Source organism: Peromyscus californicus, unplaced genomic scaffold, assembly GCF_007827085.1.
Source record: "Peromyscus californicus insignis strain IS unplaced genomic scaffold, ASM782708v3 Scaffold_19__1_contigs__length_69161282, whole genome shotgun sequence".
NCBI lineage: Eukaryota > Metazoa > Chordata > Mammalia > Rodentia > Cricetidae > Peromyscus > Peromyscus californicus.
In genome coordinates, this window is record NW_026294491.1 from 40,080,571 (window position 1) to 40,098,196 (window position 17,626).

At 44.9% G+C, this 17,626-nt stretch overlaps 1 protein-coding gene across 1 annotated transcript; it reads right to left on the reverse strand.

The window, feature by feature from the left end:
* Positions 1-676: 676 nt before the first annotated feature.
* Positions 677-7,624, reverse strand: LOC128114094 (cryptic protein-like). The gene is made up of 6 exons (XM_052743953.1): positions 7,351-7,624; positions 7,051-7,100; positions 6,776-6,943; positions 6,071-6,185; positions 5,872-5,981; positions 677-969 (listed from the first exon to the last, which is right to left on the reverse strand). Exons 1-6 carry the CDS (start codon positions 7,401-7,403, stop codon positions 863-865), a joined length of 603 nt encoding a protein of 200 aa, XP_052599913.1. The 5' UTR covers positions 7,404-7,624; the 3' UTR covers positions 677-862.
* Between the last annotated feature and the right edge of the window lie 10,002 nt (positions 7,625-17,626).

Here is a 17,626-nt window from a genome sequence, read left to right on the forward strand (position 1 = left end):
TCAGCAGTAGGGCCTTAACATCGAGTTGTGGATGGTAGCCAATAGCATTGGCAATAGCCTGTAATGTTTGGGGATGTGTTTACGGGATCCCACTGATGAACAACTCAAAAGATGTAACCTGTTCCTGGTACTGGGGGGTTTATTTGTTATCATATAATATCTAGTTAGGGTATCCCCCTCGATAACATGTTAACTCCATTTAAATGCCTCGTTTTTATATATGAATATATCTTAGGGAGGTGCTGTGAACCCCCTAAGGATGGTATGATTACTGCTAATGAAAAGGAGGCAGGTGCCAGGATGTTTGCCCCCAGTCCCTCCTGTCTTCCTTTCAATACCTACACAGCATGTTTCAGTTTGTTGATTTTTGCAAAACCCAGAACAGTGTTCAGGACGCACCGTCCCTCTCCCAGGGGCTCAGAGGTCAGTGTAGACTGACAGTGAATAGTGGGTGACAAGGAGCCTCGGCAGTGAGGCATACAGAGAGGGTCCCAGCTGTTCAGAGTGGCTCTTACCTGGGAGGGGCGGGCCACTTGTTTGGGGGTCTCATTCAATTCTGTTCAGTGCACACTCTGAAACCTTCAGAAAGGGATTCTGGGTTGAACATGCTGGGCTCCTGTATTGAGGTTTGCCTCCATTGGAGACCTTGGAAAGAGGTTCAACAAGCAAGGAGGGCTGACTGTTGAACATGTTTATTGCACAGCACAAGGATCCATCACATTTCAGTGATTCTGTTATTTACAACATACAACATTCAAGCAGACGCCCACTGCCCAGCTTTCCTGCTGGGATGCTGTGGTACCATGTGCAATCAAGGGTGACTCCTTACAGCCCCAGGAGTCTGTCATTGCACTTAGGAGCCTCAGTCTTCACCAGCCACACCCTGCAGGAGGAGGCAAAGCAGCAGAAGACTCAGAACACTGCTTGCGCTTGACCCTCTGGTCCCTGAAGAGAGGAAGCCTTTCAGGTCTGAAAAAGAACACAGAGAATCCATAAAGTGCAGAGCTGCAGGCTTGGCTAAAGGACCATAGGGACGTCTGCACCCATTCTCACTAAAGTCCTCCCCTGCCGGGCTCTGAGCCTGGCCCTTTTATGGTTGGGACCTGCCCCACCCCGTGTGTGTGTGTGTGTGTGTGTGTGTGTGTGTGTGTGTGTGTGTGTTGTGTGTACATACATATATCCTAATATATGTATATATACATATATATAGTCACTATATATATATATATATATATATATATATATATATATATATATATATATATATATAGTCACAATATTCAACCCTTGGTTAGCCTGGAACTCACTATTTAGAGCAGGCTGGCTTCTGGCTCGCAGAGAACTTCCTGCCTCTGCCTCCTGAATGCTGGGACACAAGGCGTGTACCACCGTGTCCAGCCATCTTCATTCTTCTGGACTGAACGACAGAGCTCTTGCCTAGCATGTGTTCAGAACAAACAGGTAAAAGACTTATTTTTCCTGCATCCGGAGACATCTAAACTTTTGTGGAACACTGAAAGCTGAAGGGAAATGCCGCCATTGTTTTCACAGGCGAACAAACAGTCCTTTCTCTAGCCTAACTCATTTAGCTCATGAGCGGGAGAGGGAAGCCTGTGAGAGTATCGTACGTGATTCAACCAGGGCAAATAGAACTGATGCAAAGCAGTTTGCAGCCACCTGTGATACAGATGGCCCAAACTCTCTGTCCAGATTAGTTCTTCGCGTCTTTGTCTATGTGCAAGCAAGTGTTCACATGCGTATACAAGGAATCCGAGTGCTTGTGGAGGCCAGAGGTCAACCTTGGTTGTCATTCTCCAGGCACCTTCCAGATTTTTGTTTTCTTGAGACAATGTCTCTCACTTGGACCTAGGGCTCGCAGATTAGGGTAAGCTGGGTTAGCCAGAGAACCCCAAGGATTGCGTCATCAAAAAAAATCCTAAAACAAACAAAAATCCACACAAATGAACAAAGTGTTGATGTTGGGTGTGGTGGTACACATCTTTAATCCTAGCTCATAGGATACAGAGGCAGGCGGGTTCCAGGCCAACCAGAGATATACAGTGATACCCTGCATGTCTCAAATAAGAAGGAAGATGGGGAGGGAGGGCCAGGAGAGGAGGAGGAGCAGGAGGAGGAAGAAGAGGAGGAAAAGGATAGCAATTGTTGAATATTCCTGACGTAGATCTTGGCCATACACAGGTAAAAGCACATGGCTTCAGGTGAGGACAGGGTCAATCACACAGGGTCACCTTCTCTGAGAGAATGAAGGCCACAGGGGAAGATTCAAGCCCCTTCGGCAGTTGGATCTCCACACACAAACTACAAGTTCAAATACACAGGTTCAGCAGGCTCCATGAAATAAATAACCTGGGATCCCAAACTGGACCTGTGACTACTGTGGTGTGCTTCCCATGGAGATTCCTTGATATTCGAAAGAAAAAATTAGAACACCACTGGACATTTAAATAAAAAACTTTTTTTTTTTTGGTTTTTCGAGACAGGGTTTCTCTGTGTAGCTTTGCGCCTCTCCTGGAACTCACTTGGTAGCCCAGGCTGGCCTCGAACTCACAGAGATCCGCCTGGCTCTGCCTCCCGAGTGCTGGGATTAAAGGCGTGCGCCACCACCGCCTGGCTAAAAAAAGAGATGGCTCAGCCGTTAAAGGCTAGGCTCACAACCAAAAATATAAAAAACTTTTTTATTAATATTTTGTTTATTGAAAATCTACATTTCTTATTCTGTGAACCCCCACCATTCTATGCCACACTATGGGAGAAAATAAAATCCCGTTACTAGTGGATGATTTATTACTGGTACCTGAAATCTTATTATATATTTATCAAACTGTCTTCTAGATTTTCGGACATGCCAGAGACCTTTGTCATGCCCATTACTTTTGGCATATGTGAAAAAGAAAGAAAAGAAACCAAGTTTGACCACTGGCTACCTGTCAAGGTGCCTTTATTGCTGAACAGACAACAGGATCAAGTTGTCGTGTTGTTGTTTGTTTGTTTTTTGTTTTGTTTTGTTTTAATTCTTGGAGGTTTTAGAGACTTCCATGAAAAGGGAAACACCATGTCTCACTGTGAAAACCAGACTCGGCTGGAAGCCCCTCAGAGTCAGAGGGCTTCCCCTCCTGCCCTTCTGCCACAAGAGGCGTGCCCACCAAGACAAAACCTCCCACAGAGCATGTGTGGGGATGGTTGGACACAACACTAGTTATACACACACAGGCTCACAGCTGCTTGGAAGCAGGTACCCCTAGGTCCAGGGTCTACCCACAGGTATTTATCCATTTATTCGTTGGCTTTATTATTATTAATTATTATTATTATTATTATTATTATTATTATTATTATTGTTGTTGTTGCCAGATGCACTGTTTAAAAGAAAAACTGAGGGCTAGAAGGTGCTCGGTGGAAAGGAGTGCTCGCTGCTCCAGCAGAGGACCAGAGTTCAGTTCCCAGCACCCAAGTCTGGTGGCTGACAACCTCCTGTAGCTCTAGTTCCTCAAGCCCTCTTCCAGCCTTCGTGGACACCTGCACACATATATGGCATGCACACACACCAACACATATGTACACATAAATAATAAATGAATGTAAAGAGAAAACCAAAATTATAGCAGCTTGGTCTGGGTCCATCTCATGTTCAGATTACCATACCAGCAGTCCCCCCCCCCCCACACACACACCCATGTTTGATGCTAGAGATTAAATCCAGGGTCTAAAACATTCTAAATACATATGCTATCACTGTGCTACACAATAGCCAATTGATTACTTTTCCTTGTGTCTCTGGAAATGGAACTCAGGGCTCGGCATATGCCAATCAAGGACTCTGATGATGAGCCCCACCTCCAGCCCTTCATTAGTGTTGGTGCTCATGAGCATCTATCTTTCCTGATGGCTGCTCTAACAGGGAGGGCTTCACTAACTCTAACCTGAGCTAGGTGGAAGCTTTTCATTTTTTCACTTGGAGGACCCAGTCAGAGCAAGGAGGTTCTTGGAGATCTTTCAGCCTGAGGGCCGCTGGGGGAAAGACATAATTTTGTAGGATGGTATCTATTTTTTGATCCTTCCCATCCATAGATAGCATATCAAAGTATTATAATTATCTCAAAAGTGGTTTTTCATGTTCACATGATATCTCATGAAGGCATCTCAAAAAATTTTTTTCTTATGTTTCTTTGGGGTTGAATTTAAAACATGGCCACTTTTCAACACTCTAAATAATGCTATCACACATGAAAACATTCTTTTCATATTGAGAACTATTCTTGTGGGAAAGGGCACATGGGTGACTCAGTGGTCTGTTAGCTACCAGGGGAAGTTTTCATCCCTAAGTTTATTTTCCTTAAATAGAGAGGCCATAGATTATGAAGGATACCTACTTCATAAACTGTGGTGGAATCCAATGAGATAAGTAGTCGGAGCACACTGACTAAGAATACAGTCAGCACGACCACAGAAGTGGCCCTCCTTAAACCCCATGACCACCAGTCAGCTAGAGAGCTTGAACAAGGTATTCTCTGTTTCTACCATTTGCAATGGGCCCTGCAGCAGAATCAGTGGATCAAAGGCAGTCACCCTGGAGGAGGATCTTGCTACTTTGTCCAACTTTTGATGAATGGAAGCATTTTCAGAAGCCCTCTTAGCTGACCTTGGCAGATAGACAGGAGTCTCAGCCCTGAGTGCTTCCACGGATGTGAAACAGTAATTGAATATCCTGACACTCAGATGCTGCCCTGCAGACCTTGCATGGGAGATTGCTAAGAACCCCCAGAGAGCCCCTTCCCCCGATTCCCAGGGAAGAACTGCTAGTAAGAATTGACCTCACCTGTGAGACCACCAGATTTACCTTGTAAATTTACCCTGATTCCCAAAATTTGTGTCCTCCAATCTCTGGGACTCAGGAGAAGCAGCTAGTGAATCAAGAGATGTAAACCCAACTAATTGAAATTGCTTGGGAGAGAAAGGGGTTTGGAGATGCTCAGTGAGCAGAGGGAAGGCATTAAGTGTGTGGATGGCTGAGCCTGGAGACACCCCTGGTGCTCCACAGGAAGGGGCAAGGGGACTCAGGAGCTAAGCAATCCCTGACTGTCCTCTACAAATGGCCTAACCCAAAGCCATAGCCAGAGGGTGGGGCCAGGCAGTGCAGGTGAGGACCTTCCCCTGCTCTGGCACTGCCCTTCCTGGACTGCCTGAGGGAGGAGAAAGGGACCAACGGGTCAGTGCCACATCCACTGGAGGAGGTCAGGACTGCCCGGGGAAGAGCAGAAAAATGGCTCAGGGGTTTCATTTCATGCAGTGTTCCTTGGACACAGTGGACAGCCAAACCACCCGGGAGTGACAGAGGCGGAGAGGGACACAGGGCTCTAAAGGGTGAACCTTTACTGACTTGTCTACCATGGGAATACAAGCCAGGTCCTGTTAAAAGGAAGGCACATGACATCAGGTGGCAGTGTGCCACCCCTCCATTCCTGCTCAGTGAAGTCCTTGTGTCCCCATTGTGATCTGCGGAGGGCTCCCAGGTTAACTCCGCTCTGCATCTTGCAGCTCCTGGAATCCCAACGCTCTTACTGCTCGCAAATCACCGTAGACCCAGCAATCCCCACAAGGAAAGTGGAAATGACGATAAATTCACTGCAGATTCACAATGATTAGAACTCTGTTGAGCGACACGGATCTAATTTGCTCTAATTTCTGACTCCTGGAACAAGCAGATGATCTATGGACTGGTGTGCCATCCACTACCAACAAAGACACAAAAGTACGGGTGCGTGAGGTCGACACGTGTGTGTGTGTGTGTGTGTGTGTGTGTGTGTGTGTGTGTGTGTGTGTGTGTGGTGGGGGAGTCGGGGGTGCTCTTACCACAGTGGCCGAACGCTTGGCGTGGGAGGCAGTACAGGGCTGAGAAGATGCACCTGCAGAGGCGGCAGCTGTGGAGGGTCCAAGCTCCGTGCTCCAGGGCGCCACAATCTCTGCAGAGGCCGGGATAGGTCACCGTGGTGTCAGTGTACCCCTCTCCCCCAGGCCAGTCCCCCGCCCAGCCCACTTATGCTCCACCCACCTGCGCCTCTGGTCGTGCTCGCAGTAGCGGCCGGTGAAGTGCGCAGGGCACACGCAGAAACTGCCCAGAACGCAGGTGCCTCCGTTGTGGCAGCAGCGGGATCCAGGGACCACACCTGCAGGATGACCTGGGTCAGCAGCCGTAGTGGCCACTGGAGCTCCCCTAGTACCCTCCCGCAGAGGGCAGGGCGTCACAGCCTGGGAGGGGACCACGCCTGCTGAGTGTGTTTGCTCGGTAAACTTCACTCTTTAGCTGAAGGCTGAAAAACAAGCTAGCAGGAATGTGGGCGGGGTCCGGGCCAGCCCTTGACACCAACACTCCAAGTTGCTGCTTTTCACTCTCCCTTCCACAGCTAAAGTTGGCCTGTGACTTTGTGGACAGTGATTAACCCACAGCCCTCCCAGGCAGGACCACCCATGGGTGTGATGACGCTAGCGCCACCTGGAGCCCCTGGGCATGCTGCAGTTGCCCGAATGCTAGGGAGGAGCCTGTTGCCTTAGCGACAGGGGACAGCTGCTCGTTTTACTAATGAAACCGTGAAACTTCAGAGTAAACGCATCACTAAAGCTTCCTTTTTATCGCTTTTTAAAACTTGGAGGTGAAAAGATGCTCCCTCCGGTGTCTCCTTTCCCCCATGGTTTATCCCATTTGCTATTCCCGGTACTCAGGACTCACTGCACAGGATGGCACAGAATTAAGGCTTACTCTCTCCCAAAGTCCTGGAGTCCGGAGGGGACTCCCGTGGGCGCCACCCCTCCTGGCTGCCATTCTCTCTGCTGGAATTACTCAGGGTCCTGTCCAGTGTCGTCCCTGGGAGCTTTGGAGACAGGGTATTGCTGACTTCTCTGGCGCTGTCTGGTTCTCTCTGATAGGCTTTGAAGAACAACAAACTAAGAGACTAATAATGACGGGAAAACGGGGATTTTGTGACTTAGGACTGAAACTCAGAAGAAGAAAAAAAAAAAAAAGAAGATACTTACTGTTTCCCTGATCGATGAGCAGTAACACTATAGTCGTCAAGAAGAGAGGCCTGGGATATTTAAAGAAAATTGTTGAAGTTTCGAGCATACAGTCGGTATAAGCACAATTCACACGTCAGTCAGGATATAAACTATATAGAACACTTATAACTTAACAAAAAAAAACACAAGCATTGTAATCACTGTAGCACTTGTAGATTTTGAAGATACAATTAGTTAGAAAGATTTTGAGATGAAAAATGCCTGAGAATGTTAACCCCCTAGCCTGCTTTCTAGTACCTGGATAACTTCTGTCCTTACCTGGCTTGGTGCCTTTTGCAACCGACACCTGGGGTTGGTGAGTCCCCTCTCATCTGTGCTTGGGAATCAATAGCCACAGGAGTTGAAACTCAACGTCCTAGCCCTGGAGGAGTCCTTAGAATCGCTATAGCAGGTCACAGGATGCACAAGCTTGCCAGACAGGGATGTCCCTGCCCTCTGCCTAGACCAGAAGACAAAGGGCTGGAGGAAGATCTGTGAGGCCAGATGCTGAAGTCCTGAAGTCCTTAGACCAGGGCTGCTATGCCATCCAGGCTTGAAGGGCTGTCCCTTAGAGAGTTCTGCTGCAGAGGGGGCGGGGGTGGAGGGTTGGGAGGTGGGGCTAGGCTGCCTGCCTCCCCAGTGTCATTTACAGCTATGACAACAGCAGGGTGGCCAATCCCTGATGGAAACCATGGGGGACCCAGACAACAGGCCTCCTTAACCTCACTAGAAAACAAACAAGAAAATGAAAAGGTTGAAATCCCAACATGAACCCAAGAGCTTTCCAGGAGATAAAACGCTGAGACTATTGGACAGTCCCTGTACTGGGAGATTTGGAAGGGCTCAGCTGGAGAGCAGAGCTGGTCAGTGGGACACAGCAGCTGAGGAGTGCTCCCATGTGTCCTGTAAGCTGAACAGGAAGGCAAAGGGGGGCTCTGCAGGCTCTGCTTCCTGGGGGGCTTATTTGCTTGCACACAGGGAGCCTCCTCTGCCCTCTGCTGAGCACAGCACTCTCTGGGGGAGACAGTGTTCTTCCCTGATGTCACAGGTGAGGAAGCTGAACCTTGAGTGGTTAAGCCCTTGGACAAGTAGATCACAGAGAAAAAGAACATGCAGATGTTATGATGAGCCCACAGCCCGTCTGTGCATGGTCCCTTTGCCTGAGCAGACATACCGCAGGCTGTAGGCAGAATCACCAGTGGATGACCTGGGACTGCTGCTCCTCAGGTTTTCTATCTGCTAAGATAGGACCTGAGCCCTATCCTTATCATAAAAGAGGACACTTTGCAATAGACATGGTAAATTTTTCTGTGACTTTAATGTGGAAACTCATTTCTTAAAAATATTGTTTCCTCCACAGTTGCAATAGTGCTCGGCACTGACTTCACTCATTTTTCCTTTAAATGTGAGCTTCATCAAAGAAGCTGTTACCCAGGAAGGAATTGGTGAGCCTCCTCAGCCTGTGACCTCCCAGTGCAGGGCTCTGTGAGCTTCCAGGAGCAGACAGAGACTGGCAAACACAGTGGGCAAAACCCACAGAGAGGATGGGACTTCAGGACTTCAGGGACACACAAAAATTCACCTTTAAATGTAATGTTTATTACCGGTGAAGAACACAGTTCAACTGTTTGTACAAAACACGGACATTTTATTGTTTCAAATCAATACAAACTTCTACAGGAAGAAAACCATGCATGCGTTAAGCGAGTAAGTGTATATCTTTGCAAGAAATGCAAAGAAAATTTGAAAATGGTTCATTATGCTGAGTTCTGAATCCCAGCCCTCAAGAGGAATAGGCAGGCAGATCTCTGAGTTCAAAGCTAGCCTGGTCTACAGAGGGAGTTCCAGGACAGCCAGGACTGCACCGAGAAGCCCTATCTCAAAAAACAAACAAACAAGCAAACAAAAACAAACAAACAAACAAACAAACAAGCACAAATAAAATTGTTCATTGTGCAGAATGCCATGGGAACTTCCTGATAATACTCAGGTTTAAGGAGCCATCTCAAATCTAATCTCTTCTCTACACGAATTCTTTTACTAAAAGTTTTATAAATACATTTCAATGCCTACATGAGAGCTGGGGAATTGATCCAGTGAATTCAGACTCACTATGGAAGTGTGAGCCTGGCCAATCCTATTGCCTCCTAGGCTGAGTTTTCATGGAGTTACAAAAAGCAGTTCCCAGACACTGTGGCACCCACAGGTCTGTCCTCCTGTTGTTTACCTGTGGCTGTTTGCTTGCTAGGCAGGAACTGTACCACCTGAGCCAATGCCCAGCTGCTCAGAGGAGGTGTGGAAGAGCCACACTTTATTGATGGAAACTGCATGAAGGAAGGGAATGCCTCCCCTGGCAGACAGGAGTGAGAGACAAGGAGCAGCATGGGAGACCCCACCTCCAGTGTGTGCTTGGGGTCCAGGGGCCTGAGCAGCATCAGAGGGGAGGCCCTGGGTGACAGAACTGCTGATAAACTTTCTCACTGTCCTGTCACTTGCTCTGCAGCAGGCCTTTGTGATCCAGGCTGAGTCATTTACTCCCCATCAAAGGAGTTTGGCATGTCACCTCAGACAGAGCTGCTGAATGTCTGCCACCAAGGAGAGCCAGCAGGCAGAATGGCCTGGCTGGCAATGGCTGACTGGGAGAAGGGGAGAGGACTTGTCTCTTGTTATCAGTTGTAAAGAGATAAGGCTGGAGCCACCAATCCTGCCTCCTGGGGGGCACTCTAACTCACACAGTGTGTGGGAACTGGGACCTCCCTGGCCCAAGACAGGATGGCTTGCTGTCCCCAGCACTCTTCCTAGCACTGTCTCTGAGGAAATGACCTGATACAGAGCAGGTGTGAAGGATTCTCTGAGCTTGGGTTCAGAGGGCATGAAAAAACTTGGAATAAATATAACCAAGGAACTCAAAGACTTATACAATGGAAACTTCAAAGACATTGAAAAAAAGAAATTGAAGAAGACACCATAAGATGGAACGATGTCCCACTCTCATGGATTGGTAGGATTAATGCTATAAAAATGGTCATCCTACCAAAAGCTATCTACAGATTCAATACAATCTCTCTCAAACTCCCAATGCGATTCCTCACAGAATTGGAAAAAAAAAAATTCATATAGAAATGCAGAAGACCCTGGATCGTTGAAACAATCCTGAACAATCAAAACACAGTAGAGGAATCACTATCCCTGATGTCAAAATATAACTACAAGGCTATAGTAAAACAACGACAGCAAAAACCAACATGGTACTGGCATAAAAACAGACACACTGATCAGTGAAATAGAATTGAGGACCCAGACACAAGCCCACATGCCTACAGGCACCTGATTTTTTTTTTACAAAGAGATTAGTAATAATAATAATAATAAAATAAACCACATTGGAGAAAACACTGCTGCTTTAGCTTCTTTAACAAGCCATGATGGATGATTTTGATCCTCAACTCTCACCTTGCCAAAACTGAACCCCAGATGGATCAAGGATCTCTGCGTAAGACTTGATACCCTGAATCTGAGAGAGGATAAAGTAAGAAGTAAGTTTCAACTCAGGGACACAAGGAAGGGCTTTCTGAAGAGAGCCCTGATAGCACAGGCATTAAGACCAACAACAGGCTAATGAAACCTCATGAAGCTAAAAAGCTTCTTACAGCGAAGAAGCAGTCCCAGCCTCCAGAATGGAGGAAAGTCTTTACCAGCTATACAGCTGACAAAGTGTTTATGTCCAGACTATACAAAGAACTCAGGAAACTAAACATCCAGAAAACAAATCACCCAGTTAAAAATTGGAGTGTGGAACTAAACGGGAAGTTCTTAAGAAAAAACAAAAATGGCTAAGCAATTTAAAAAAAAAAAAAAAGTTCACTATCCGTAGCCATCAATGAAATTCAAATTCAAACTACTTGGAGATTTCAGCCTCTCACAATCAGAGTGGCTATAATCAATAAAACAAATGACAAAAAAAATGCTGGCGTGGATGTGGGGAAAAGAGAACCTGATTTGCTGTTGTCAGGAGTGCGGATTGGGAAAACCGCTGTAAAAACTAGTGTGGCGGTTCCTCAGAAAGCTAGGATTGGATCTATCATGTGATGCAACTATACCACTCCTGGGCATATTCTCAAAGGGCTTTAAATCCTACTACAGAAATACTTGGTCAACCATATCCATTTCTACTCCAGTCACAACATACAAGAAATAAAAACAGCTTAGATACTCATCATTGGATGACCGGGTAGTGAAAAAAAAAAAATGTGCTTCGCCGGGCGGTGGTGGCGCACGCCTTTAATCCCAGCACTCGGGAGGCAGAGCCAGGCGGATCTCTGTGAGTTCGAGGCCAGCCTGGGCTACCAAGTGAGTTCCAGGAAAGGCGCAAAGCTACACAGAGAAACCCTGTCTCGAAAAACCAAAAAAAAAAAAAAAAAAAAAAAAAAAAAATGTGCTTCATTCACACAAGGAAATGTTATTCCACTGCAAATAAAAATGAAATCATGAAATTCATGGGTACACGGAAGGAAATAAAAATAATCATTTGGAGTGAGGCAAAACCCAGAACCCAGAAAGGCAAATGCCACATGTTCTCTCGCATATGAGGATCTAAGTTTAAGTAGTTAGATGCTGTATGTTTAAAATTGAAGTACCCAGAGAAGGCAGGTTTCAAGGAAGGGGGCATAGAATGTGGGAGGTAGAAAAAGGTCAGAGAAATGACAGGACAAGGAGGCACAATGGGAGGGAGTGGAGGAGTCGGGGAGGGGAGGGAGTGTGGGAATAAATACCACTACAAACTTTTGAAAATTCCATATGGAGATCGACTACTATAGAAGCTCCTAAAATGTGCACACACACACACACACACACACACACACACACACACACACACACACACACACACGGGGTTTCAGTGAAGTTACACACCCGCAAAGATTACAGGCCATTTCCACAGTTCTTGGTCACTCTCTAGACCTTGATCAGGGATCATCACGGAAGGGAGGATGGAAATTCTAAGAGCCAAAGGATGTAGACAACTGTAGCCGCAGGGAGCTCATGAAGTCCCACGCCTATCTAGGGGGCTTGATTGATGGCTTCTGGAGAGCAAGAGTTAGTTTTCTTCCATGATTGGGTCTCTGAGGGGCTGTGCTCCAGTAGATAGTTCGATACCCATTCACAGGCAGGCAGCCCTAAATGGATTCAGTGGGTGTTTAAAAAACGTTTTTTAAGCGTGCACACGAAGTTGGGATGGAAAAGCGGTGTGAGGTGGGAAGAAATAAGAGGGAGGGGATGAGGCATGCGTTTTACTAAAACACATTATATGCATCTATGAATATTAACTGATGTTTTAAAAAATATTTTCAGATATACTTGCATGCAAATACATGAATTTGTTTTCTTTTTTCAAATTTGTCTTTTATTTTTAATTTTTTTTGTGTGTATGTATGTGTGTGCACACTAACATTTGGGTATATATACATGAGTGCAGGCGCCCGTGGAAACCAGAAGCATCAGATCCCCTGGAGCTGGGATTACAGATGGCTATGAGTCTCTTGATGTGAACCTGGGGATAAAATTTGGGTTCTCTGGAAGAGTGTCAAGTGCTCATGACTGCGGAACCACCTCTCTATCTCCCTTCACTCTTTTTTCTTAAAGAAGATTTGGTAATTTTAAATTATATGTATATGTGGGGGCACTGCACACATGTGATGCACAGACATTCATGTAAGCAAAACATCCATACACACGAAAAAAGAAAAGAAGAAAAAAATCACACGTATATGTGTGTGCGCAAATATGCAGGTGCCAGTGAAGGCCAGAAGAGGGTTCAGGTCCCCTGGAGCTGGACTCACAAGTGATTGTGAGCTACACCATGTGGGTGCTGGGACCTCCAGTCCTCTGCAAAAACAGCAAGCACTCAGGCTGGAGAGAGGGCTCAGCGGCTAAGAGAGCCACCTGTTCTTACAGAGGACCCAGGTTCAGTTCCCAGCACCCACATGGCAGCTCACACTGTCTGTAACTCCAGTTCCAGGGGATCTGACAGCCTCATGCAGACATTCTTGCAAGCAAAACATCAATGCACATAAAATCAAAATAAATAAATTTTAAAAAATAAAACAGCAAGCATTCCTCACCACCAGACCATCTCTCCAACCACATTTGTTTTCTTTTGCTTTTAATTTTTTTAATGATTTATTTTCATTTTATGTGCATTGGTGCTTTGCCTGCGTATACGTCTGTGTGAAGGTGTTACATGCCCTGGAACTGGAATTACCGACAAGTGAGGGCTGCCATGTGGGTGCTAGGAATTGAACCTGGGTCTTCTGGAAGAGCAACCAGTGCTCTTAGCTGCTCAGCCATCTCCTCAGCCCCCACATTTATTTTCCTAACGTCTGCCAAAGCAGACTAACTCTAGATGGAATCTCAGTGTGGTCTTAATTTGCATTAAGAATGTTGAATGCATTCATACATTTACTGCCGTCTGTATATCAACTTCTGAGAACTGTTGGCTCATTCATTGAGTCCATTTAGTCATTGGACTGCTTGATTTCTTCTTACAAGTATTTTGAATTCTTTATACATGGTAGACATTAATCCTCTGTCAGATATGAGCCGGCAAAGATGTTCTCCCATGTTACAGGTTCTATTTCTGCTTGCTTATTTCCTTCCTTGTCCGCAAGCTTGCTTATTTCAGAACGTCCTATTTGTAATTTGTTGGTGTAATTTCCTGGGCAACTCAGAAAGTCCTCTCCTATGCTGATATTTTTAAGTGCTTTCTCTTTCCCCTACTGTTTCTCAGTTCTAGGGTTTGTATTGATCCATTTGGATTTGATTTTTGCACAGGGTGACAGACAGAGATCTGGTCTCAGTCTTCTCCCTCTAACTGTCCAGTTTTCCCAGCAGATTTGTTAGAGAGGATGTCTTTCTAGCGATCTCTATTTTTTTTATGTCTCTATCATAAATCCGGTGGCCTTAGCTGTATTACTCTCTGGGTCCTCTGTTTTTTTATTGATGTAGATATCTTTTTTGTGTGTCAGTAGCTTATTGTCCTTGTTACTGTATCTCTGTAATATAAGTTGAAATCCAGTATGCTGCTACCTCCAGCTTTTGGTTCGGTTTGGTTTTTGCTCCAGACGGCTTTGGCTATCTGAGGTCTTTTGTGCTTCCGTAAGAATTTCAAGATTGTTTTTCCATTTCTGTGAAGAATGACATTGAGTTTTGATAGTGATTATATTGACCCTATTGATTGATTTTAGTAGTCCATCCATTTTCAGGATGTTAATGCTTCCAATCTATGAGCCTAAGAAGTCTTTCCATATTCTAGGGTTTTGTTCCATTTCATTCTTTATTCCCTTATTTAGTTTTATTCAAACACGCTTTGTGGTTTTTAGGCAACTGTGAATGAGAACGTTTCCCTAATTTCTTTCTCAGCTCTCTGTTATTGGTAAACAGACAGCTATTTACATTTTATGTTAATATAAGATATTAATATAAAATAGTTACAGTTGCTATGAAAGTATGTTAGTAGTTTAATTTCACGTACTGCCTCTTTGCTGACAGTGTTGATCCATGCTAAGAGTTTTCTGGTGAAGTCTTTAGTGAACAATATCATCTGCGATTTAGGTCTCTGACTTCTTTTCTTATATGTGTCCCTTTCACATTCTTCTCTTGACATAGTGCTCCAGCAAAGACTTAAGTGCTGTACAGAATAGGAGTAGAGAGAGTAGATGCTCTAATCTTACTTGTGACTTTGGTGAAAATTCTCCATTTACTACAATGCTGGGTATAGGCTCGTCATATATACTTTTTGCTGTGTTGAGATATGTTCCTTCTATTCCTAGTTTCTTCTCATCATTTGTTATAAGTCAATGTTAGACTTTGTCAAAAATCCCATGACCTACTTCCTTCAGAAGAGGCTCCACCCTTGAGATTCCATAACCTTCCCAAACGGTGCCACCATACGTCAAGCACAGGAGTCCATGGGAAGGGGTGAATTTTATTCCAAACCACAACAGGTTCTTCCTTAATTAATTGAGCTAATTTGAATTACTGAAATTTGTTTGACAAGAAATCTAGGTTGTAATTTGTATAACAATTAAGTGAGTAAGTGTATCATCTTAGTGTCCCTGAAGGAGAATTCTAGATGACTCATCTTATAAACTTATAATTTGTACAAGAATGCACTTTGAGTCAGTGTAATTGTTATTCTGTGTTACTTTATGTCTAAAAAAGCAGAGGGCAAGAGTTCATCAGTCTGGAAGTCCTAAAGCTAACTGAGGAGCCAATTGGTAGGCATATCATTTTTTTATTAACTTACTGCATGCTAAAATTGCTAAACAAAGACAGCTAGAACTAAGTGCCATTAAAACCTAATAGAGCAGAAGCTTCCTAAAATACACACACACACACACACACACACACACACACACACACACACATACACACACACACACACACACACACACACACACACACATATATATATAAAAAAGACCTAAATGAAATCACCAAATAATGGGGAGACAGAGCCCCACTGGCCATCTTTTGTCACCATATGAAGTTTCCAATACCAGGACCGGGTTACATCTAATTGAGTTATTGGCCCAAGGGTCCCATGGGAACCCCCAAAGAACCCAGGCTGTTGCCAAGACTACAGGTTGCTCTCTACAAACTGACGGCAAGGCCCCATTGCTGAAGGCAGCACCTACACAACTCCCTGAACACGGAGAAGGCACTCTGCATGCTACCAAGAGAGAAACACCAACCCAGACACTGAGATCTCCATCCTGATCCATAGGCAGAGAGACTCCGGGCCTGGCATGGGCTTTTGAAACCTCAAAGCCCACCTCTGTGATTCACTTCCTCCATTAAAGTCATACCTTCTAACCCTCTAATCCTTTCCAACAGTTCCATTCCCTGGTGACTAAGAATTCAAATGCACAAACCTATGGGTGCCATTATTAATCAAGCCACCACACCAACTAATATTTGATCTGACTTAAGGCCCATACCTGCCACTGCTTAGATGACCTAGAACCGGAGACTAGAGGGGGCCCAGGGACCCAGAGAAAAACCACTGTTCTTAAAAAATGTAGCAACAAAAAGACTCCTAATGGCATTCTTCTATACTCATAGATCAGTGCCTTGCTCAGCCATCATCAGAGAAACTTCCTCCTGCAGCAGATGAGAACAAATACAGAGATCCATAGCCAGGCATTACGCAGAGTGGGAGACCTTGGAACACTGAGCCCTGAAAGGGATGTCTCCATCAAATCTCTCCCTGTAGGGCTCCTCCACGGAAGAGGAAGAAGAAAGCGTGTAAGAGCCAGAGGGGATGGAGGACACCAAGAAAACAAGGCCCTCTAAATCAGTAGTATCGAAGCATGTGTGAGCTCCCGGAGACTGAGGCAGCAGGCACAGGGCCTGTGGGCTCTGCACCAGATGGGGTCCTAAAGCTGAAGTGAGAAGTGGACACACAATCTCATCCCTAGCCCAGAAGCAATTTCCAACTGATAACCACTTGCAAATGAAAATTTAGTTTTCTCCAAAGAAGTCTCACTGGGGAAACAAGCTACTCTTCAGTGTAGGCTGCATGCCCAGCAGGAGATGGCCAACAGAAAATAAACTCAGTGGCATCTTTGGAGGTTCTTTGTTTCATAATGTTGTCAGGGCTGAGCAAGGCACTGATCTATGAGTATAGAAGAGTGTCATTAGGAATCATTTTATTGGTTTTTTTTAAATAGTAGTATTTGGTCTTTTTATTTTATCTTATTTTTCATTTTTAATACACATATATGTATAAAATATGTAGAAATATACATACAAGATATATGTGTGTATATATATTCTCTCTTTTTGCCCCACAGGTCCTTTGTGTATATATTCTAGTTTAGTGGGTTTTTTTAAATTTTTATTTTATTATGTATACAGTGTTCTGCCTGCAGTCCAGAAGAGGGCACCAGATCTCATTGTAGATGGTTGTGAGCCACCATGTGGTTGCTGGGAATTGAACTCAGGACCTCTGAAAGAGTAGCCAGTGCTCTTAACCTCTGAGCCTTCTTCCCAGCCCCCAGTTTAGTGTTTTTATAGGCTTCCTGAGTGTGTAAAGGAGTGGGTCTCAGTGTCTATATCTGTTTCTTGTGCCTTTTCTTGGATTCTTTCTGTTCTGTTTTGTCCTTTCCAATGCGTTAGTTTTTGTTTTATCTTATTTCACTTTACTGTTATCCCTTAGATGCCTGTTTGTTTTCTAATAATGTGCGCTAATAAAACACAGAAGGGAGGGTGTGTGGATCCAGATGGGAGGGGAGCTGAGGAGGAACTGGAAGTAGAGGGAAAGGAAACTATAATCAGGATATTTATGTGAAACAAAAGTCTGTTTTCAATAAAAGGGAAAAAAATACTGCTCAAGGCATGCCCAAACCCAATCTGAAACTTGATTGTGTGTGTGTGTGTATATACAGATATATATATCTATACTATCCTGGAACTCACTTTGTAGACTAGGCTGGCCTCTAACTCACAGAGATCCACCTGCCTCTGCTCTGCCCTGAGTGCTGGGATTAAAGGCGTG

Coding starts and splice junctions, on each gene's coding strand:
- LOC128114094 (XM_052743953.1), bottom strand. CDS start 7,403: ATGAGAGGGGACTCACCAACCCCAGGTGTCGGTTGCAAAAGGCACCAA. Junction 7,101..7,350: donor TGCAAAAGGCACCAAGCCAG/GTAAGGACAGAA, acceptor TAAATATCCCAG/GCCTCTCTTCTTGACGACTA. Junction 5,982..6,070: donor GAGCACGACCAGAGGCGCAG/GTGGGTGGAGCA, acceptor CGGCCTCTGCAG/AGATTGTGGCGCCCTGGAGC.